The sequence below is a fragment of the Abramis brama genome (genome assembly GCF_963993115.1).
Source record: "Abramis brama genome assembly, chromosome: 8".
Classification (NCBI taxonomy): domain Eukaryota; kingdom Metazoa; phylum Chordata; class Actinopteri; order Cypriniformes; family Leuciscidae; genus Abramis; species Abramis brama.
In genome coordinates this window covers 42,273,873-42,293,463 of record NC_139970.1, presented here as the reverse complement: position 1 = coordinate 42,293,463, position 19,591 = coordinate 42,273,873, and the positions used below count along the sequence as shown (strand labels likewise).

At 36.1% G+C, this 19,591-nt stretch overlaps 2 protein-coding genes across 9 annotated transcripts in view; both read left to right on the top strand.

Moving 5' to 3' along the window:
- Positions 1 to 5,376, top strand: part of trpm2 (transient receptor potential cation channel, subfamily M, member 2) — a 62,149-nt gene extending 56,773 nt beyond the window's left edge. For all 5 annotated transcript variants that reach the window (XM_084122393.1, XM_084122390.1, XM_084122391.1 and 2 more), the window contains 3 exons: positions 109 to 210; positions 1,484 to 1,600; positions 3,699 to 5,376. In XM_084122393.1, the coding sequence (XP_083978519.1) occupies positions 109 to 210; positions 1,484 to 1,600; positions 3,699 to 3,818 (339 nt within the window). In that variant the 3' untranslated portion in view covers positions 3,819 to 5,376. The remainder of the gene's footprint in view (positions 1 to 108; positions 211 to 1,483; positions 1,601 to 3,698) is intronic.
- Positions 5,377 to 7,933: 2,557 nt separating this feature from the next.
- Positions 7,934 to 19,591, top strand: part of map3k13 (mitogen-activated protein kinase kinase kinase 13) — a 62,544-nt gene continuing 50,886 nt past the window's right edge. For 2 of the 4 annotated variants that reach the window (XM_084122400.1, XM_084122395.1), the window contains exon 1: positions 7,969 to 8,028. The gene's annotated coding sequence lies outside the window, so the exon portion shown is untranslated. Of the gene's footprint in view, positions 8,029 to 19,591 lie in introns of all 4 variants that reach the window. The other 2 variants (XM_084122398.1, XM_084122396.1) reach the window with 2 other exon arrangements.

Here is a 19,591-nt window from a genome sequence, read left to right as displayed (position 1 = left end):
CATATTTGCTATATTGTAATTTTAGAACTAAGAGTAGACATGCACAAACAAGCTTTCTAGATATGCTTAGCATACTGTAAATTAAGTATTTTTTTATTATTCTTGCAGGGCCCAGCCATACCTGACGAGCCTCTACCACAGACACTGGAGAGGATTCTGGGTAAAAAGTTACAAGACAAGACCAAGACTGAACTAAATGATGTGGAACAGGTGAGCAAGATAAATCAACAAGATGCTCAACTTTACTGATTAAAGGGTAACTCTCGCCAAATTGCAACCTAGGCTCTTTTTGTTAATCTACCCGAGTCAAACATTAGTGTAAAAGCATAATTACAATGGAAACGCCACTTTTAAGATTGACTGTATTTTCGTTTTAGGTCAAAATGCTTTTTGAATGCGAGTGCTTGGGGCACTACAGTGATAGCATCAAAATCGCTATTTTTAAAACACTAAGAAGGCTCGACACAACATGAAACTGTGCTGGAAGTATCACCGGAGGCTCTACACATGAACTCCAGCATTGAGAACAGTGTTTGTGAACACAGAGTTTACTAAAAAGAAAGATTTTGTACGACTCGCGTTATCAGTTAGTGTTTCCGGTGGCTTGAATTTTGTCAGTCAAAAGTAGTCGATCTCCGAATGCAACGTAACATGAGGAGAGTAAAGATCTTTCCATCTTACAAAATCTTTCTTTTTAGTAAACTCTGTGTAGAGTTTCGAAAATCGAAAATGGCGATTTTGATGCTATCACTGTAGTGCCCCACTGTAGTGAATCCCATTCAAAAGGCATTTTGACCAAAAATGAAAATATGGTCAATCTTAAAAGTGCCGTTTCCATTCTAATTATGCTTTTACACAAATGTTTGACTCGGGTAGATTAACAAAAATAGCCTAGGTTGCAATTGGGCGAGAGTTACCCTTTAAAAGACAAACTTGTTTATAGACATTAGGAGCATAGATTTGAACCTCATCGGGTTTCATATGTTATCTATGGGTTAGTCGTGTTGCATGGGAAAAATACAGCATGCAGTGAGTAGATAATTATAGATGTTTTTGACTCTTCACTAAATTAACTAAATTAACCATTAACAAAATTGTATTGATTTATTTATCTATATCTATATTTTGTGAAAATTGAATGCTCAAGGTGCTCGACAAAGAAAATAGTAAAAAAAAACTGAAAAAAGTCGACACACCAAGTGTTACCATTTAATGTTATAACTGAATAGTAGACTCACACAAAGGTAATGTTTTGAGCACGCAGGCTCTTTGTCCGGCAATGATGTCTTTGTGTGACGAAGAGCCTGCGTGCTCGAAACGTTACTTTTGTGTGAGTCCACTATTACATTTTGTGCATTTTTGGGGAAAGTTAATTAATACTCATGTTACTTTTTTTTCCATGTTTGAAATACCAGTTGCAGTTGTTATGAGTTAAAGTTCCACAAAGCTAAACAGATGTGTGTGTGTTTCCTCTCTAATGCAGGTGTATAAGGGTTATGTAGATGACAGCAGGAACACTGATAATGCCTGGGTGGAGACCACCATCATCACACTTCACTGTGACAAACACAGTCCGCTGATGGCAGAGCTAAACCGCATAGTGAGCAGAAAATATCACTTCATCTCAGTGATTTTAACAAAAATAAAATACAGCAAAGTGCCAAATACAAGTAAAAATGGTCAAAGTTTCAAAGTCAACTTAGGCAAGTAAATATCCTCAGGTGGGCTGTAAACCATGATGTGGTTTTAATCAGACCCCGGTGTGTGTGTGTGTGTCTATATATATATATATGTGGCTTAAAATCTGCATGGGGTAATTAAATGTAACAAATCATGTAAAAATGTAGCATCAACACTTTTGATGCTACATTTTATCAAACTGATAATTGCCCTAATCTTTTAAAGAACTGAGAAGATAGTGATCAAACTACATTTTATAAAAATCACCTGTCAAGTTGCTGAATTTATGCTTATGAGAGTCAAATTGGACAGGGACTCATCTCAAGATCACTCATTTTTAACAGTTCATCAATTGGCAAAAATAAATGAATAAAAGATCAGTCAATAATAGAAAATTACTGAAAATATTCAAATGCGTAGTTCGTGCATAAAAAATGTCCATCGAAATATAACGTACAACTTCCTGTTCAGGAACCAAGACATGTTGAACGATGTTCACTAACCCGGCGAGGTTTTTCAACTGGATTGGCGTTTGTTGTATTTTGCATGCAGTGTGAAGGATTTCACTCAGTTCCCTGATCATTCTGATTCAATTTCAGCGAGTGAAGAACAAATATACTCGCATGCGATGCGTTATGTGTTAGGTACGTTATCGTCTCTGACAGACAGTGTGTTGAAGCCCCTTAGTTCCACATTTTCTCCCTCTTCTCGGAAAGCGATGCCGTAGTTAAAACATCCGGTACTGTGGGTTTTTCAGGAAGTGCATGAACTCACTTGACCTCTGCTACTACTAAATACTAGTACTGTGTATTGCGCACGTTATTTTCTGACAGACATTGATGTTGTGACATTGAAATGATGTGGATTTGAAAACAGATGGATCGTGAGGTTATAATTGTTTATTTCTTAGCCAGCAAGTATTCAGTGATGCGATTGATGCTCATGAGTTTGTGTTGATGTTTTTAGTTGTAATATTCCAACCAACAGCCAGCCTAAGTTTTTGACGGACATGATAACGTACATGATTTTTTGAGTAATTATAAAACGTGCTTGAGAAGTTCTAAATGAAGAGTATTTTGTGGCTTTGATAAATTACATGTTACTCAGAGACTTTTACATTCAGCAGTTGCAAATTCGTTGACTTTGAAAATGTATACATTTTTTTACCAGGAAAGAGGTTTTTGAGGCACAAAGTTGATTTTGTTGACTCTAATAACAAAAACCTTTTCTTGATTTTAAAGTCCCCCTGTAGTCCATAATTGTATCCCTTAAAACTAATCTTTGATCACCAAAATAACATATTTTAATATTTCTTCCTTGAACGCCTTAAAATATCTTGAATGTAACTCGACACCCTTTCCTCATTTAGTATACGTGGTTCTATGAATATGCAAATGAGCCCCGCCTCCACTCACTCAGCTCATAGATCCACTGGTTGACGATCACACGTTGATCTGATTGGTTACAAGGTAGTTTGTGACGTCAGAAACACCAGCGATTTCAAAGCGTGTTTTTGAGACTGTCTTTGGTTCACTGCAGTTTTAAGGAGAAAATACTCAGCAATGGTGTCGACTTATGAATTTACACATGGTTTGTCTTAAAGCACATTAAAAACACCACATAGACACCTAAACAACATTTAAAACCTGGATTTTCACCATAGAGGGACTTTAAACCCATGAAAATGCTGATCCTGTTGTAAATAATAATGAAAAATCTCTTTTTAAAACGGTTTCATTATTACCCCTTAGCAGATTTTGACTGTGGCTAAGAAAACAAATGCTTTGAATGAATTGTGGGATTTTTTTAAAAGGGCAGACACTCTCATAATACTCTCTGAGGAGGGTGATTCTGATACGGAATGTCTCGATAGACATAAAACATCATAAGCACATTCAGTTTTATGTTCAGTGCAGTCACAGCGCACTATAAATGGCTTTTACTCATGCATTAGTGGCAGTATTTCAGCTCTCGTTGGGTTTACCGAGCGACTCAAGCTGTCTTTGTTTTTGCTGCAGGTCGAGAGCTCGGCGTCGTCTCATCAGCCGCTCAAGTGGTGGGAAGTGAGCAGCACCGCGTGTGTGTGTCCATACCAGCGAGATGCTCTACGTGATGTAGCAAAGAATCACATACCCTAACCCTAATCCTAACCCAACCCCTAAACCTACCCATCACACACAAACACACACACACTAACCTGACCCCTAAACCTACCCATCACACATACACACACACACTAACCCGACCCCTAAATCTACCCATCACACACACACACACACACTAACCTGACCCCTAAACCTACCCATCACACATACACACACACACTAACCCGACCCCTAAATCTACCCATCACACACACACACACACACTAACCCGACCCCTAAATCTACCCATCACACACACACACACACACTAACCCGACCCCTAAATCTACCCATCACACACAACTTTCTGCATTTTTACATTTTCAAAAGAACTCATTCTGTGTGATTTATAAGCTTGTGTACCTCAATTTAGGTCCACAGTGACACGAGTCCCCATGAGTGTGTGTGCATTCAGGTTTAAGTCCCCACCGGGATAGAAAAACATACACACACACACTAACTCACACTCTCTCTCTCTCTTTCTCTTTCTCTCACGCACACACACACACACACACACGCTACACCAAAAATGATGAGCGCAAACACACTGTTGCACTCCTACGTGTCTTTAAAGGTGTGTAATTTCTCTGCCATTAACATCAACACACAGAACTGCATGAATAGTGACTGTTTTCAAACAGGTTTTTCCTTTGGATTGCATTTCCATTTGATGCCTTTAATTGTGCCTTTAACAAAGAACTCCAGATAATTTGCTCACATTCATGCAGATTTCTGTACAATCCGTAAGCCATACAGTTAGCTTCACACATATTAATGTGTTTTATAATGCATTGTTGTATCTATTAGTCATTTTGGACATATGTTTTAGTTTTTGGGTCGATTTTAATGTGGGTGTTGAGCATTTTAGAATATAAATGCAGGTACCAAAAATCAGGTTTTTCGTTTGTACAGATATATGCATGAACATATATACTTTATGCAAGCAATAGTGCAGTTGCAGAGTGAAGTTGAGGACTTTTATTTTGTGAAAAGGACCCGTTGGCTGTACATTATCCAACTTATTACACAGCTTTTTTAATAATAATACTCACATTAAATATTTAAGCAACTAACTGAAAAGAAAAAGTGGTACAAAGAATTAAATCAATGGATGTGTAAAAAAAATGTAATGAATAATCTGTACATATTTGAGTGCTTCATGTGGCAACTTGGCAATTCAAAATGCATTGATACATGTACAGTACAGTGCTGACCAGGCGTAATGGTCGGAAAGAGGATTAAGCAGCATTGCATTGTGGGATGTCAGCAGGAAGACGAGTTTGATGACATTCACATAAAACATTCACCCGCATTTTACAGTTATGCAATTATGAAATGCCTTAAATACTAGAAAAGAATGCAGAAAAGCAAAGCAAACTTCTTCAATATAATTTTTAGGTTAGTGCGACTCAGGTTTGTGACCTAAATATCTGCACTGTTTAAACTATTAAGACAGGACAACTGAATAAGAAAATACTGAAAACAAACTATTTGATGATGAATAACGTACATATTGGCATATGCAACAATAAATTTGTGTGACTTTACAGTATTTTCCTGGGTACTTTGCAGTATTTGTTTCTTTGTGTGTTTGTTTGTTTACATGTGTAGTTCGTACAGATTTGTTATAAAAGCGTCCTCTAAATGCATGTAATTAATTAAATGACAATGATTTGCTGTGACGCAACATTTTATTACATCTTCCAAAAAACGTACGTTTGTTCATCCAGGCCCTGTTTTCATTCGTGAAAATTAAATATGCTATAATTAATATATGCTGTAAGTTACGTTCTTTCTTTTTTTTTCTTTTTTTTTATTATTATTATTATTATTATTTCTCTTTCCAAAAAACCCGCTCCTAAAAGGCTTGTAAGAGTCAGAACAAAATTCATCCTCCGATGCTTTATTTCTCACACAACACATACAGTACAGGTCAAAAGTTTGGAAACATTATTATTTTTAATGTTTTTGAAAGAAGTTTCTTCTGCTCATCAAGCCTGCATTTATTTGATAAAAAATACAGAAAAAAATGTAATATTGTGATATATTATTACAATTTAAAATAATTGTTTTTCAATTTATTATACTTTAAATTATCATTTATTTCTGTGATGCAAAGCTGAATTTTCAGGATCATTACTCCAGTCTATCACATGATCCTTTAGAAATCATTCTAATATGATGATTCATTATCAAAGTTGGAAACAGTTCTGCTGCCTAATATTTTTTTCATAACCTGTGATACTTTTTTAGGATACTTTGATGAATAAAAAAGTAAAAATTAAAAAAAAGAAGAATTTTTTTTAAAAATAGAAATCTTTGTAACAACAATATACACTACTGGTCAGTAATTTGGGGACAGTAATTTTTTTTCTTTCTTTTTTTGAAATAAATCAATACTTTTATTCAGCAAGGATGTGTTAAATTGATAAAAAAGTGATAGTAAAGAAGATTTATATTATTAGAAAATATTTTTTTTATTTTGAATAAATGCAGTTCTTTTTAACCTTTTATTCATCAAATATATTAGGCAGCAGAACTGTTTCCAACACTCATAATAAATCAGAATATTAGAATGATTTAGACTGGATGTCACATGTGCCACTGAAGACTGGAGTAATGATGCTGAAAATTCAGCTTTGCATCACAGGAATAAATTATATTTTAAAGTATATTCAAATAGAAAACTATTATTTTAAGTTCACAATATATTTCACAATATTACTGTTTTTTCTGTATTTTTTATCAAATAAACGCAGCCTTGATAAGCATTAGAGACTTTTTTCAAAAATATAAAAAAATCGTTTCCAAACTTTTGACCTGTAGCCTACTGTATGAGTGGTTTGTGTCAGGTAGCAGCGACATTTTATGTGGTTTACTTACTACAGCACATTTATGAATATTTGCATGTTTCTCAAGCATGAACATCTGTAAATGTGTGTTGTTGTGGGATCTGCAGTCGATCTAGGACAGTTTCGCTTTGCATGTGATCGCGCGCTGATTGGTGGACGCGTGTGGCTCGAGCTCTTAGCAGTATCGGTTCCACGCCCTTCAGCTTTGAAAGAGCCCACGCGCTGCTTTCACTTTAAGTAAACATGCTGTGTAAAAATTCCCTGAAAACTGAAAACATACATACCTGACCATAAGTGATAAAGCCACTACTCAATGCACGCACTACATACAAAACAATATTACAAGAGCGGTGTCGATTCGCTAATGAATCATTCATTTGAGTCGGATCTTTTCAATGAATTTGTTGAACTAGCTGTCAAAACCGGTCCGAACGATTATTTCAGTTATCTGTGTTGCCTTAACGCTTTGATGTTTTGTACTGTTTAAGGAAAATAAAAAATTAAAAAAGCTAGAAAAAAAAGACTATTTCATGAACGAGACTGAATCTCTGTATGTGTGATTCATAATAAATGAACTTGAGGATTTTGTGGTAAAACGAAAAGTATTATATTACATTAATTACAATAATTACAAATGATTCACTTTGCTGGTTAATGCCTTTCAGTTATATCAACACATACGAAACAGAGTTGGTTTTAATAAACAGGATTTTATTATAAAATAACAAGCAAAAAAATAAATCAGCTGAGATGACTTTATTTCACGTAAATGCATTATATATTTAGGTTATAAATATCTTATTGAATCATAGCTGCAATAACACTGATAAACCTTACAAAAAAAAAAAAAAAACAGCAATATGTGTCTACATCGCAGGGATAGCGCGATGACGCAAAAGAACCACTGAATCGGTTCTTTGCAACTGTTCGAAAGAACCGGTTCGCACAAATGAATCAGACTTCTCATCCAAAATAAACGCACACTGTGCACAATACAAACTAAGCGAAGTGTGTAATGGTGTATGTGGGAAATATAACTGTAGGGAGCACATGTTTAAAGTGCATTTAGTCTAGCTCTGTAATAAATTAAGAAGTAGTGAATAAAACGAGTGAAGGCAAGAATGCGCTATAAAAAAGGAATATTCCGCACATTTACACGCGTTTGTGACAGGACATTCAGCATCATCGGCTCGAGGACGCGACTCTATGAATGGGAACGCGTTTTTGTGATCTATTTTTATCCCATCGCTGGTGCAGGTGCACAGGAAGTGACGTGTGCGCTCACGAGACTCGCATTAAACCATCGGGATTAGATCCGAGGACAGTCGAGCGGAGAGCAGCCGAGTTAAACGGTAGGATTTCACTCCTTCCTTTTATATATTGCCTGGTTTTGTTTTCCGATCGCTCGTAATTGCGTGTGGAATGAACGCTGACACATTTTGCGCGTTTAAACGGTTTGTTTATGTGTGTGTGATTGAGTGAGTGAGAGAGAGAGAGAGCGAGAGAGAGACGAGTGTGGGTGATCATCATCGCTTCGCCTGATGTGATGTAAAAAATCCACACAGTTGTTTTACAAACACCAGTTCTTGTTTTAACATGTAAATCGCAAAACGGCTTCGAAATACATTTCTACAAAAAATTCTGAGTTGTTTCAACCCAATTTTGGGTCAAATATGGACAAACCCGACCGTTGTCTTAAATTCTTAACCGTTGGATTACATTTTTAAATTAAAATGTTAAACCCAACGGTAAGGCTTGTCCATATTTGACCCAAAAATGAGTTGAAACAACCCAGTATTATTATTATTATTATTATTATTTTAAGAGTGATTTAATGTCCCTGCAGGCTAAAGAGCTATTGGCCAAATTCATAGCTATCTATCGTGTGTTTATATATATATATATTTCATCTGCAGCTCTGCCGTCTATGGGCCATTGAACACAGAGGACACTAACGTTAGTTAGATGAAGCCTGTTTGTTTCTCTGCCAAGAATGTGACTTGTCCCGCAGCCTCGATGCAGATGCACCGGCTGGAACAAAGCTTTCACATCACAAACTGACCAGCCTGATTGTTGTTGGAGGATATAAACAAATCTTCCCATTCTAGTCTGCCTAAACAAGGCTGGCAGATCTAGATGCATAGACGAAATCTGTTTGCAATCGCTGTTTTGTTTTTGTATACTGTTGTTAAGTGTAAATGTATAGTAGAGACTCACAGGGGTTTATTTTAGTGGTTTAGAGGGTTTGAGGCAAACGTTTTGCGAGTTGGTTTCTATTTCATCCGCTTCGTAAGCATTATAAAAGGTTATTTAACGGTAGGTTCCTATTGTGACAACTTGCCCCGCTCTTCCCTGCTTGGTTGCATATCCAGAAAACTCTGATAGACTAAAGACAGCATGAAACTAATGTAGTCAGCAGTTATTTTGGCATCATGTAGCAAAGTTTACAGCCTGTAATGTAAGTAAAGAAGCTGATGTGTTGCTGAAACAAGCTTTGCTTTAGATTTCGTTCGTTTTATTTAACCTCGTAAAACCTGACATATTAAATAATAGTCAGATAAATCGTTTTTTTATGTTTATAGAATAGTTTATTGAACCCTTAGACAAAATATACAAAAGTGTGCATGTGTGTTTTGTATCACAGTTGAGGCATCAGGCGTTTATGGGGAAAAAAAAAAACACTTTAATTTTATTCAAACTAAAGAAAATATGCAATTTAATGCACATTCTGATATTTATATGGCCAAAAAGTATGATGAAATTCTGATTGTAAATCAATGAGATCTTTATAACAGTATAGCAGATGCTTACATAAAATATAAGCTGTCACTCTATATATCTCCAATAATATCTTAAGATGATATTTAATGCTTAGTTTTATGATCAAAGATCTGAATAGTTTCAAAGCATACAATGCAATACAATAACTGAGAGATGAACAAATAAACCTTTCTCAAAAGCTGATGACGGATCATATTTGAAACATGATTTTTCACAAAAATTACACTATGTATGGATAATCAAGCAAACCTAAATTGCTTCAGTCCCAGTAAGTGTCTTGAAATATTCCTGACAATATGCATGTTATTCTTACAGTGAGCCACGAGCTGAAGATGAACTTTTAAAAGGGCTTTAAATCATTCAGACGACAGAAGGCGTGTAGTAGATTGTGTGAAACATCATTTAGAGCCCTTAGAGATGCATGTATGTATCAATAGTAGTTTTATAGTTATTGTTGCACAATATTTCAGTGATGTTGGTAATGCAGTGTTGAATTCTCAGTGTTGTTATAAGGGGTGATATAGATATGAAATACGATATAGGTTTTCTTTGGTCAGTAGAGAATCTTGTTCAAGTCAGCATGTTTATTGCAAGCTATTTGAATTATACCTCATTTGGTTTAATGACAGGTTTTACATGCATGAACACAATTGCGATGTATTGGCCAAGCATTTGTGTAAAGTATGCATCTAAATGTCGACGTGTGTGTGAGTAATGAGACGCGGCCTGTCTGTCCGGCATCAGTCGGCTGAGACCGAGACGGGTGCAGTTACAGGTCACTCTCTCCAATTTAGCAAATGTGGGTGTTCCTCGTCCTCCTCTGCACCTCTAATTAAGCAAATGCAGCCTCTCGGCTCCAGCTCAACCTATTATCTCTGCTTTTTTTAAGTGTGATGGAAGGAAAGTGGATAGTTGGCATCCGCGAGCAAACGTGAGATTGCAAATGTGTGAGGGGTTTTGCAAGGGCTAATTTACATGGACCCAATTTAAAGCAATACTTTATGTAAAAGTTGTTCTAATGACGTGTGTGCACTGTATATTCCAAGTCCTCTGAAGTCATGTGATCCAGTTCAGATATCCTGACGAATGAGACTTGAGAGAACTATTCCTGTAATGGCCAAAAAGCTGCATATTATGAGTAGTCACATTAAATGGCAATTGACCGTTTGCATAGACCCGCCCCCTTTAGTTACTGTTGCTATGTTCGACAAGCCACGCCTCTCTCACGCCACACACCATGTTCTCACACAGTGAACAATACATCGCTGAGCAGAGAGGACACTGACAACACACTGACAGACAGGACAGACCAGGTTACTTTTGATATGAAACAAAGTCTCACTTTTCAAATTTGGTCATTTTTTTTAAAGAAATTTAAACAATAAATACTGTTTTGTGGCTCTTTAATGTGTCTGACAGATCGCTCAGTTAAAGCTGCTCGTGAACCGATCATCTCTTCCTTCTAGTTCATTTATAGCATCAAATAAACATGAATGAACATCAGAAGGAATGTTGTTTTAACTGCGGAAAGACGTCAGTACACTCCGTTTTTCAAGTTCTAATCCTCCAACGTTAATCTTCTAACTCTCCTGACCATAGATATCATATATAAACGCTAGATGTCTTATGGCGCAGTCACTTCCGGCATCACCGTTCGGCCATCTTACCGCAGTGAAGCTTTGCATTAGGTGAGTGATCAGCATGCACACAAATCCTCTTATCTCGCTGAAATATTGACGGATTTACAAACGGTTTGGTTTCTTACAAACGTTATTAACGTGGCTATAATTCCGAATGCTTGAACATGTATGTTATAATTATTCATATGTATGCAGTGTATGTATGTAGTGTCATAACTACATCTCTGACGTTTATAACAAACCAAACCGTTTGAAAATCGGTAGAAAATTGAGCAAGTTATGGTTATTTAAAAGTATATGCACCACTAAACGAGTGAGCGAGTCCACTGTGGCAAGATGGCCGCCGTGTGCGTACGTCGATCTCCATTGGCCAGCAGCGCGCACGAGACATCTAGCCTTTATATATGATATCTATGCTCCTGACTGCTTTGTCGGACAAAAATGGCGGATGGCGGATTATGATTGGTCAGATCGCCTGTCAATCAAACTCCCTGCGAAGGGTCAATTGAGAAAGAAAGCGGATGCATCCGGTCTTAAAGTGACAGCAGCCTAATATTCCTGCTCCTGTCTGTCATTAATCTTCATCAAACAACAAAAATACAAAGAGAAAATCACCTTTGTAGCTTTAACAAAGATTAATTATATTTCATTTATTCAGTGAAGACTGTGTAGTGTTATTTTACATGTGATTATTCAATTTCTGTAGCTTGAATAGTTTGAGACTGGCCTTAAAAACATAAAGCACTGCTCATTTCATTCGTATCTTTGTTCTGTTGTATTCATCTATGCTTGTAATTTGCTTATTATTTTCTATGCAGATTCACTCCCCTACAAAATCACCTCAATCCTTCTAGAATGATTAACTCTTTACAGATACAGTTATTCAAGTCATCTGGCGAAACTGTTTTTTCCAATATCGTGCAAGACTAATCGAGAATATTATCTGTCAGGTTTGTGAATGCAAAAAGACCTTATTGAAAACAGGCAGATGCTCATGTGTCCTCTTATGATTCAGCATCTGATTTCTTATATAATCTCTCCACTGAATCATATGCAAATAGGACACTGAGGGTCTCCTGCTCACTACACTACAGCGGCACAGAATATATCCTATAATATCTCTCTATACTGTATAGAAATCCAAAATATGCCATTGTTTCATGTAGATTCAAAATGTTTAATGTAATCTAGTTTCACACAGCTTTCACTACATTTGCTCAAATAATATTGAATAATTTCCATGTGTATATGCACTAGTACAACAATACAGAGTCATAAACGGCAATATTTACCTATGGATTTTTCAATAAAACATTTTAATGCATGAAAATTGGCTTGCAGAAAACATCTTCATGGTTAAGGCACTCATGATATGTCGTTTCACAAAGGGAGGAGTTTAGCGAACGGGAAACAGTATTTATGTAATTGACATGTGGGACACATCCCTGTAATCCTGGAGAAAACCTCTCCTTCTGCTGTTTCATTTTCATAAGCTCACAGCGACTGTCAGGTTCACTCATGTATGTGTGTGTGTGAGTGTGTTTGTTTCATGCGAGAGAGACCTTGATGTCTGTGTTTTATCCTGTTCTTCTGGCTCACAGTTGTCCGGCCGGCAGCTTCTTTTGTCCTCTGTGAATGTGAAATACTAAGTAGTGACTGATAAGGGTTTTTAATGGCAGATGCTGATAGTGATGTCTAGAGAATATTTTTATGGTGCATTTCTAAATGTTAAGAGGGAATGATACACACGTGGACATTCAGATCATGTGTGTTTAAGCAGAAGATGCCAAACAATAGGTGTATCCCAGACCGAGACCAGGTTTCTCTCCGTCTCCTTCCAGTCTTTCTCAGAACTCGATTCATCCATTTCTTTGTATCTGCTTGTTTCTTTTTTCCGTTCTGTTGACTTTCATCGAAACTCGGTACACTGGAAATAAGGGTGTAAGATTTACTTTAGGAATTACTAGGAAACTTCACAAATAAATAAAAGAAACACATTGAATTAAACATGAAATAGACTGAAATAGTATTTTCTTGTAATCTTTGTTTTATTTACAGCTTTACAAAACTAATTTTTGAGAGTAAATCCAGTTGCATTCATGCAAAAATCACAACAATGCTGTTGAGAAAAATCTTGGAAGTTCTTTTGAGATTTTAAGTTAATATTTTAATAATTTAACATCAAATTTGTATATTCACTGACGGTTCTCTGATGTTGGTTAATGGTCACGGATGACATACAGATAAATCAATTAAATATGATTTTTTTTTAATCAAGTTTTATGTAAAATGCCCTTTTCACAAGATGTAAAATAAGTCTCTGATGTCCCCAGAGTGTGTGTGTGAAGTTTTAGCTCAAAATACCCCACAGATATTTTTATATAGCATGTTAAAATTGTCACTTTTTGAGGGTGAGCAAAAACACACCGTTTTGTGTCTGTTCCTTTAAATGCAAATGAGCTGCTGCTCCCGGCACAGGGGGCGGAGCTTCAACAGCTTGCACTCACACACACATGCACTGAAAATTTCAAAAACGTTTAGCCTTTTATGTTCAAACCGGAGTCAGACAATGATGGAGAGACTCAAGAAGAACAACATGTAGAAGCAACAGGACATTTCTGAATGGTTAGTTGATGAATTTATGTAGCTTATGTGTAGTTATCTTCTAGTCATTGATTAGCATATTCTGTCTTGATAATCTATAAACCGTGCTCAGGGGGCGGGGTTTATGTCAATTTTAGGGTTGGTGATGTCACTAGTGTTGCACGGTGTACCGATACTTCAAAAGTACTCGGAAATTAAAAACGTCACGATACCTAAATTTATCAGTATCGATACTTAAAAAAAAAAAAAAAAAAAAAAAACGCCTCCCTATGGACGTCTGTGTTTTTTTCCTGACGCACGCAGCAAAGAACCTGCCGCTGACAGTGTCATGTGACAAAACACTACAGCGAGATGGCTGCATGTGCGAGCACAAGTGGTCCACGACTCGTAGAAAAAGATGACGCGAGGAGTGACATATGGAAGTACGTTGCCTACCTTGCTCTGTTGCACGGTGCACCGAAACTTCAAAAGTAAACCGGAAATTAAAAACGCCACTATTCCTTAATTTATTAGTATAGATACTTCTAAGAATGACCGCGTTCAAGATTTGTAAGGCCGGCGACACACTGGCTGCGTGTCGTGTCCGTTTTTATTTCGGCTCCCATGCGTGACACACGCGTCTGGGTGCAGCTCGAGACGGGCGGAAAACGCGTGCATGCTAGAAATAGAACCGACGCCTATTTTTCACGCGACACGCAAGCGTGTTGGAAGCGTTTCCAGGCAAAATAGAATAGGAAAAGATGTTTCTATGTCATTTTGACACGAATACATATTAATGAATGACATTTTGATGTTTGAAAGTTTTGACATAAATACAATATAAATGTAATTTAAAAAAATATTATCTATTTTCAAATATTGCACCTCTCAATACAGAACGAATTATTCTGTAGCCTATTTTGCCGTCAATACTGCCGACGTTGTCTTTGCTGCTATATATTTATGTTTAACATGAAGTATAGGCCTTCCACAACTCTCTCCCCACATGTCAAATATATCACCAATGAGGCTTATCATGTGTTACCAATATTAAACATTGTTTAATATATTCGCTGTTCATATTTTTATTCAAAGTTCAGAATCAAGATAAAGCTCTTATGTTTCTTATGATAAATGAGATAATGCTGCTAAATTTATTTAAAAAAATTTACCTTGAATGTCATTGCTCTAATTTATTTTTTATATTTTGATATTTCATATTTTGTTCAAATGTTTAATATATCTGCTGTTCATATGTTCATTTATTAGTGTGTTATATGATTAGAATGTTGTCCCGGTTTTAAAATAAAGCACAGCAATGATATTTGAGAGTGTTTCTCCCTTTTCAGGAAAAGTATCGAAAAAGTATCGAAATCGCAATACTTGACTTGGTATCGGTATCGAAACAATAATTTTGGTATCGTGACAACACTAGATGTCACTAACCCGGGAGGAATGTCGTGTAGTCTCTACCAGCCGTTTGTTGTAGTCAGTGTTCGAACTATACCGTGTCTTTTGCGGGAGCCCACTTTTGTTGATGTTTTTTTTTCAAGGGGGGGGGGGGGGGGGGTATTGGTTATGCGCGTGCCATACGAGGATGGGAAGTTCGAATCATTTTACTGACACTCTTGTTCGATCTCATTCATCAAAATGAAAGAATCTTTTTTCGAGCCATTTCGTTCATCTAAGGGGCTTTAAATGTTATACTTTTAACAGGCAAATTCCCTGAACACATCCACCTACGCAATCTTGATTATATTCTGAATTAAGAAACATTATAATGCAGTCAAAAATAATTTACAAGGAACATAAATAATTACTTTACCTTCAGAGTCTTTCGTTCAACTGTCACGTGACAGACGCAATGAATGGATCGTTCATGAACGACAGATATATAACAGCTACAAGTCACAAGTGTATGCACTACTTGCTTTATGCAAGCACTATATAGGATAAATCACTATACAGGATTTACCCTATTATACTTTATCGATCCGAATTGATGGGTCAAACAGCAAACATCCACCAACAAATAGTCTATAAATAGGCTGTCTTTGAGTTCACATGAACAACGGTTAAATTATTCGTCGGGCTACAGAAGAATACCATAATTCCTCCGTTCAATTAGGCCTAAGACATCGAGAGTCACGCAGACCTATAACAACCCAGCCACAACACATTTTGGGAATAACATGCCTTACCTTAACACAGAATGGATTTCAAGGACTTCGCGCGCAGATCAATGGCCTCGTTTATATTTTTTCCGACGAATCTGTGAGTTAACATGAGTGGAATTTGCACCGCAGCGCCACCACACCTTGATGCTCATGATAAGAATAGCATGCATAGTTATCTTTATTGAAGTGAATTACCGGTAGGTTTAAATCGCCGTCCTGCATGAATGAATGATATTTTTGCTATTTTACACATAATAATCCACGATGATCACATTACACAAAACTGAAATTGCACGTCAAAATAACACATTGTCAATATTTTTTGAGACCCCCCAAAATTTCACAAATCACCTTTTCAGGGGAGCCCATGTCTTATTAAGGGGAGCCGAGCTCCCCCTAGCTCCCCCGTAGTTCGCACCCTGGTTGTAGTCCTTAAAAAGTGATTTCTTTAAAAGCAAATATCTCCCTTTGCTTTGAACTTTGAGCGTTGTAACTTTGCAGATGTTGTTCATGCTCAAACAGCAACATTACACACTAACTAAAGTTAGAAAAAATAAAAATTATTGATGAAATCATCCTGTCCTGCAAAATTTTGTTTGGAATAGTATCCCTTCCTGGTTGTGATGTAATCTAAAGGTTATTGGACAAGCTTTTTGGTGTGTTTCTCACAAATGTCTCCCAAAAAAAGGAAAACCAATGGCGCTCACTGCCAGTTCACGGGGTGTTTGTGCATTAGACTAAATCCATCAGTTTCAGAGAAGGCTGGTCCACCTCAGGACCATCGCTCGCTCTGACCTCGTGTGTTTCCTCTCATCCCCCTCAGCTCAGCGTGTGTTTTCTCCTGCGGAGTGACATTTCAGTAATGAAGCGATCTCTTCTCTCTGCAGGGCTTGAGCAGTGAACTCAAACGCTAACAGCACACACTTCACTGGCTGCCCTTCAAGGACAGATCGTCTTGAATTATGCAGCAAGCAGATCCATGAGTGGTTCAGTTCCAGCTCTGAGAGACCGGACGAACACATTCAAGTGTTAGGTTACCCAAAAATTAATATTCTGTCATCACTTACTCACACTCATGTCGTTCCAAACCAAAGATTTCATCAAAAATATCTTCATTTGTGTTCCAAAGATGAACGAAAGTCTCACAGGTTTGGAACGACATGAGGGTAAGCCTAATTAATGACAGAATTTTAATTTTTGGGTGAACTAACCCTTTAAAAGCCAGCCTATATGGATGGCTGGTCAATATAGTTAAATTATTTATATATATATTAAAAAAACAGTTATTTTTATTTAATTTTATATTGAATTACATTGAGTTTTGTGTTATTTAAATAAATTAGATTAGAAATTAGATTTATTAATAAAAAAATATATATTTTATTAATTATTATTTATTTTTATTTATTTGTTCATTCTTTCTATAGGTAAATCTCGCTCAGAAAACTAGTAAAAACAGCAGTTGGATAAGCTCAATTCATCTCTGACTATCAATTTCAGGGAATTGATTCAAAACTCTGATTCAAAGTCCCGTTTGCTCCTCATTACTCAGGAAATGTTCTCAGAAGATGCACATGGCATTTGTCATATATTAGTTTTTTTTTTTTAAGGTATTTGCAATCAAATATGGCTGTTTATTACTAGATTTTTAATGCGTTTTACTTACACAACTTGTGTTAAACATTATGAATCACAGTTCACAACAAATACATTTCCTAAAGGGGGTTTTACCTAAAAATATCAAGACTGCATATTTGATAACATTTAGGTAAACTAGTAAACCTTAGTATTGGTCCATTGTGATCCATCCATCCTAGCTGTCAATCTCATTTTCATATATGTGACCCTGGACCACAAAACCAGTCACATGGGTACATTTTTTGAAATTGAGAGTTATACATCATCTAAAAGCTGAATAAGTAAGCTTTCCATTGACGTATGGTTTGTTAGGATAGGACAATATTTGGTCGAGATACAACTATTGTAAATCTGGAATCTGAGGGAGCAAAAAAATTGAAACATTGAGAAAATCTCCTTTAAAGTTGTTCATTTATGTTCACGATTGTGCTGCATTCACTCACAAAAATAAATGTTTTATATATTTTATGGTAGGAAATTTACTAAATATCTTCATGGAACATGATCTTTACTTAATATCCTAATGATTTTTGGCATAAAAGATAAATCGATAATTTTGACCCATATTGGCAAATATTGCCACAGATATACCCGTGCGACTCGAGACTGCTTTTGTGGTCCAGGGTCACATATGGGTAAACTGTTTAAGAAAAGAGAAATGAAAATGTCACCCATCTTTAAATGTAGGGTTGAGTTTGGGAGGAGTCTAGTGCGTTTGTAAATCCCACAATCCAACAGTGATGGCACTTAAATGCATTTCATCTTGTTGTGGTTGTATCGTGTCTTTAAACCAGAGAAGTGCACTAAGCAAACAGCCATTATGACTGTGCTCTTCTTCTGAAGGATAAGACTTATTTTGCTTTGCTAGTGTATCATACATTCAAGTGTGTGTGTGTACTCCCAGATTTGTGTGCTACTATAATTACGAGCGCCTGCAGCGTCTCATGGGGAGCGCATTAATACACACGAGTGGAGAAATAAAAATCATAGTGCACACTCCTCTTTCCTCCTCTTTCCTCCTCTTTTCCTTCTCTTTTCTCCAATATAGCCAATATATATCTGATAATCACTATTTACAAGTATATTTGATGTAGAGTAGCCGTTAAAAAGTTGATACTGAATAAACGTCATTAAAAAAATATATATTATTATTTTTATTAATATATTGATTTTTATAAATGATATCACAGAAGAAAATTGGATATTTTTTCTGCATGAAAATTATAAAAAAAAAAAAAATTGATCTTGATGGATTCAAACCACCGGCTTCACATTTTTAAAAAAACAAAATGACAAAAAGCTAATTTTTTAAATAAAATAGTTCTGATTTGCTTTGCATCTAACAAAACCTCAATAACAAGCCCTTTTTCACATTACTCCATGTTTCTTCATTACTTGCAATAATATTATTGAGCCGATAATATTATGTCAATATTATACAGTCCTGGCCAGTGATATCTATGCAGTTTTTTCAGTCAGTACGATTTTTTTTTAAATGTTTTTGAAATAATAAGTCTCTTCTGCTCACCAAGCCTGCATTGATTTAAAAAGATAAAAATAGAAACTATTAAAAATAGTGAAATATTATTAACATTTTTAATAGCTGTTTTCTATGTGAATATATAGTAAAGTGTAATTTATTCCTGTGATCAAAGCTGAATTTTCAGCATCATTACTCCAGTCTTCAGTGTCACATGATCCTTCAGAAATCATTCTAATAGAAGCATTTCTGGATATTATCAGCGTTGAAAACCGTTATGCTGCTTAACATTTTTGTGGAAACAGTGATACATTTTATTTTCAGGATTCTCTGATGAATGAAAACTTCCAAAGAGCAGCATTCATTAGAAATCTGAAATAATTTGTAACATTATAAATGTCTTTACAGTCAATTGCATGTGTCATCCATACTGAATAAAAGTATGAATTATGCATGTATTAATATGTTTTAAACGGTGGAGTATAGTCATATATAACGCTCAGGTTCTGTTTCTCTCTGCATTAGTATTCATCCCATCATCCTCTCTGTTCTCTGGTCTTCCCCTTGTTTTCTCTGCTGTTAAATCTTTGTTCTTGTACTGAGGTGACTGGATGAC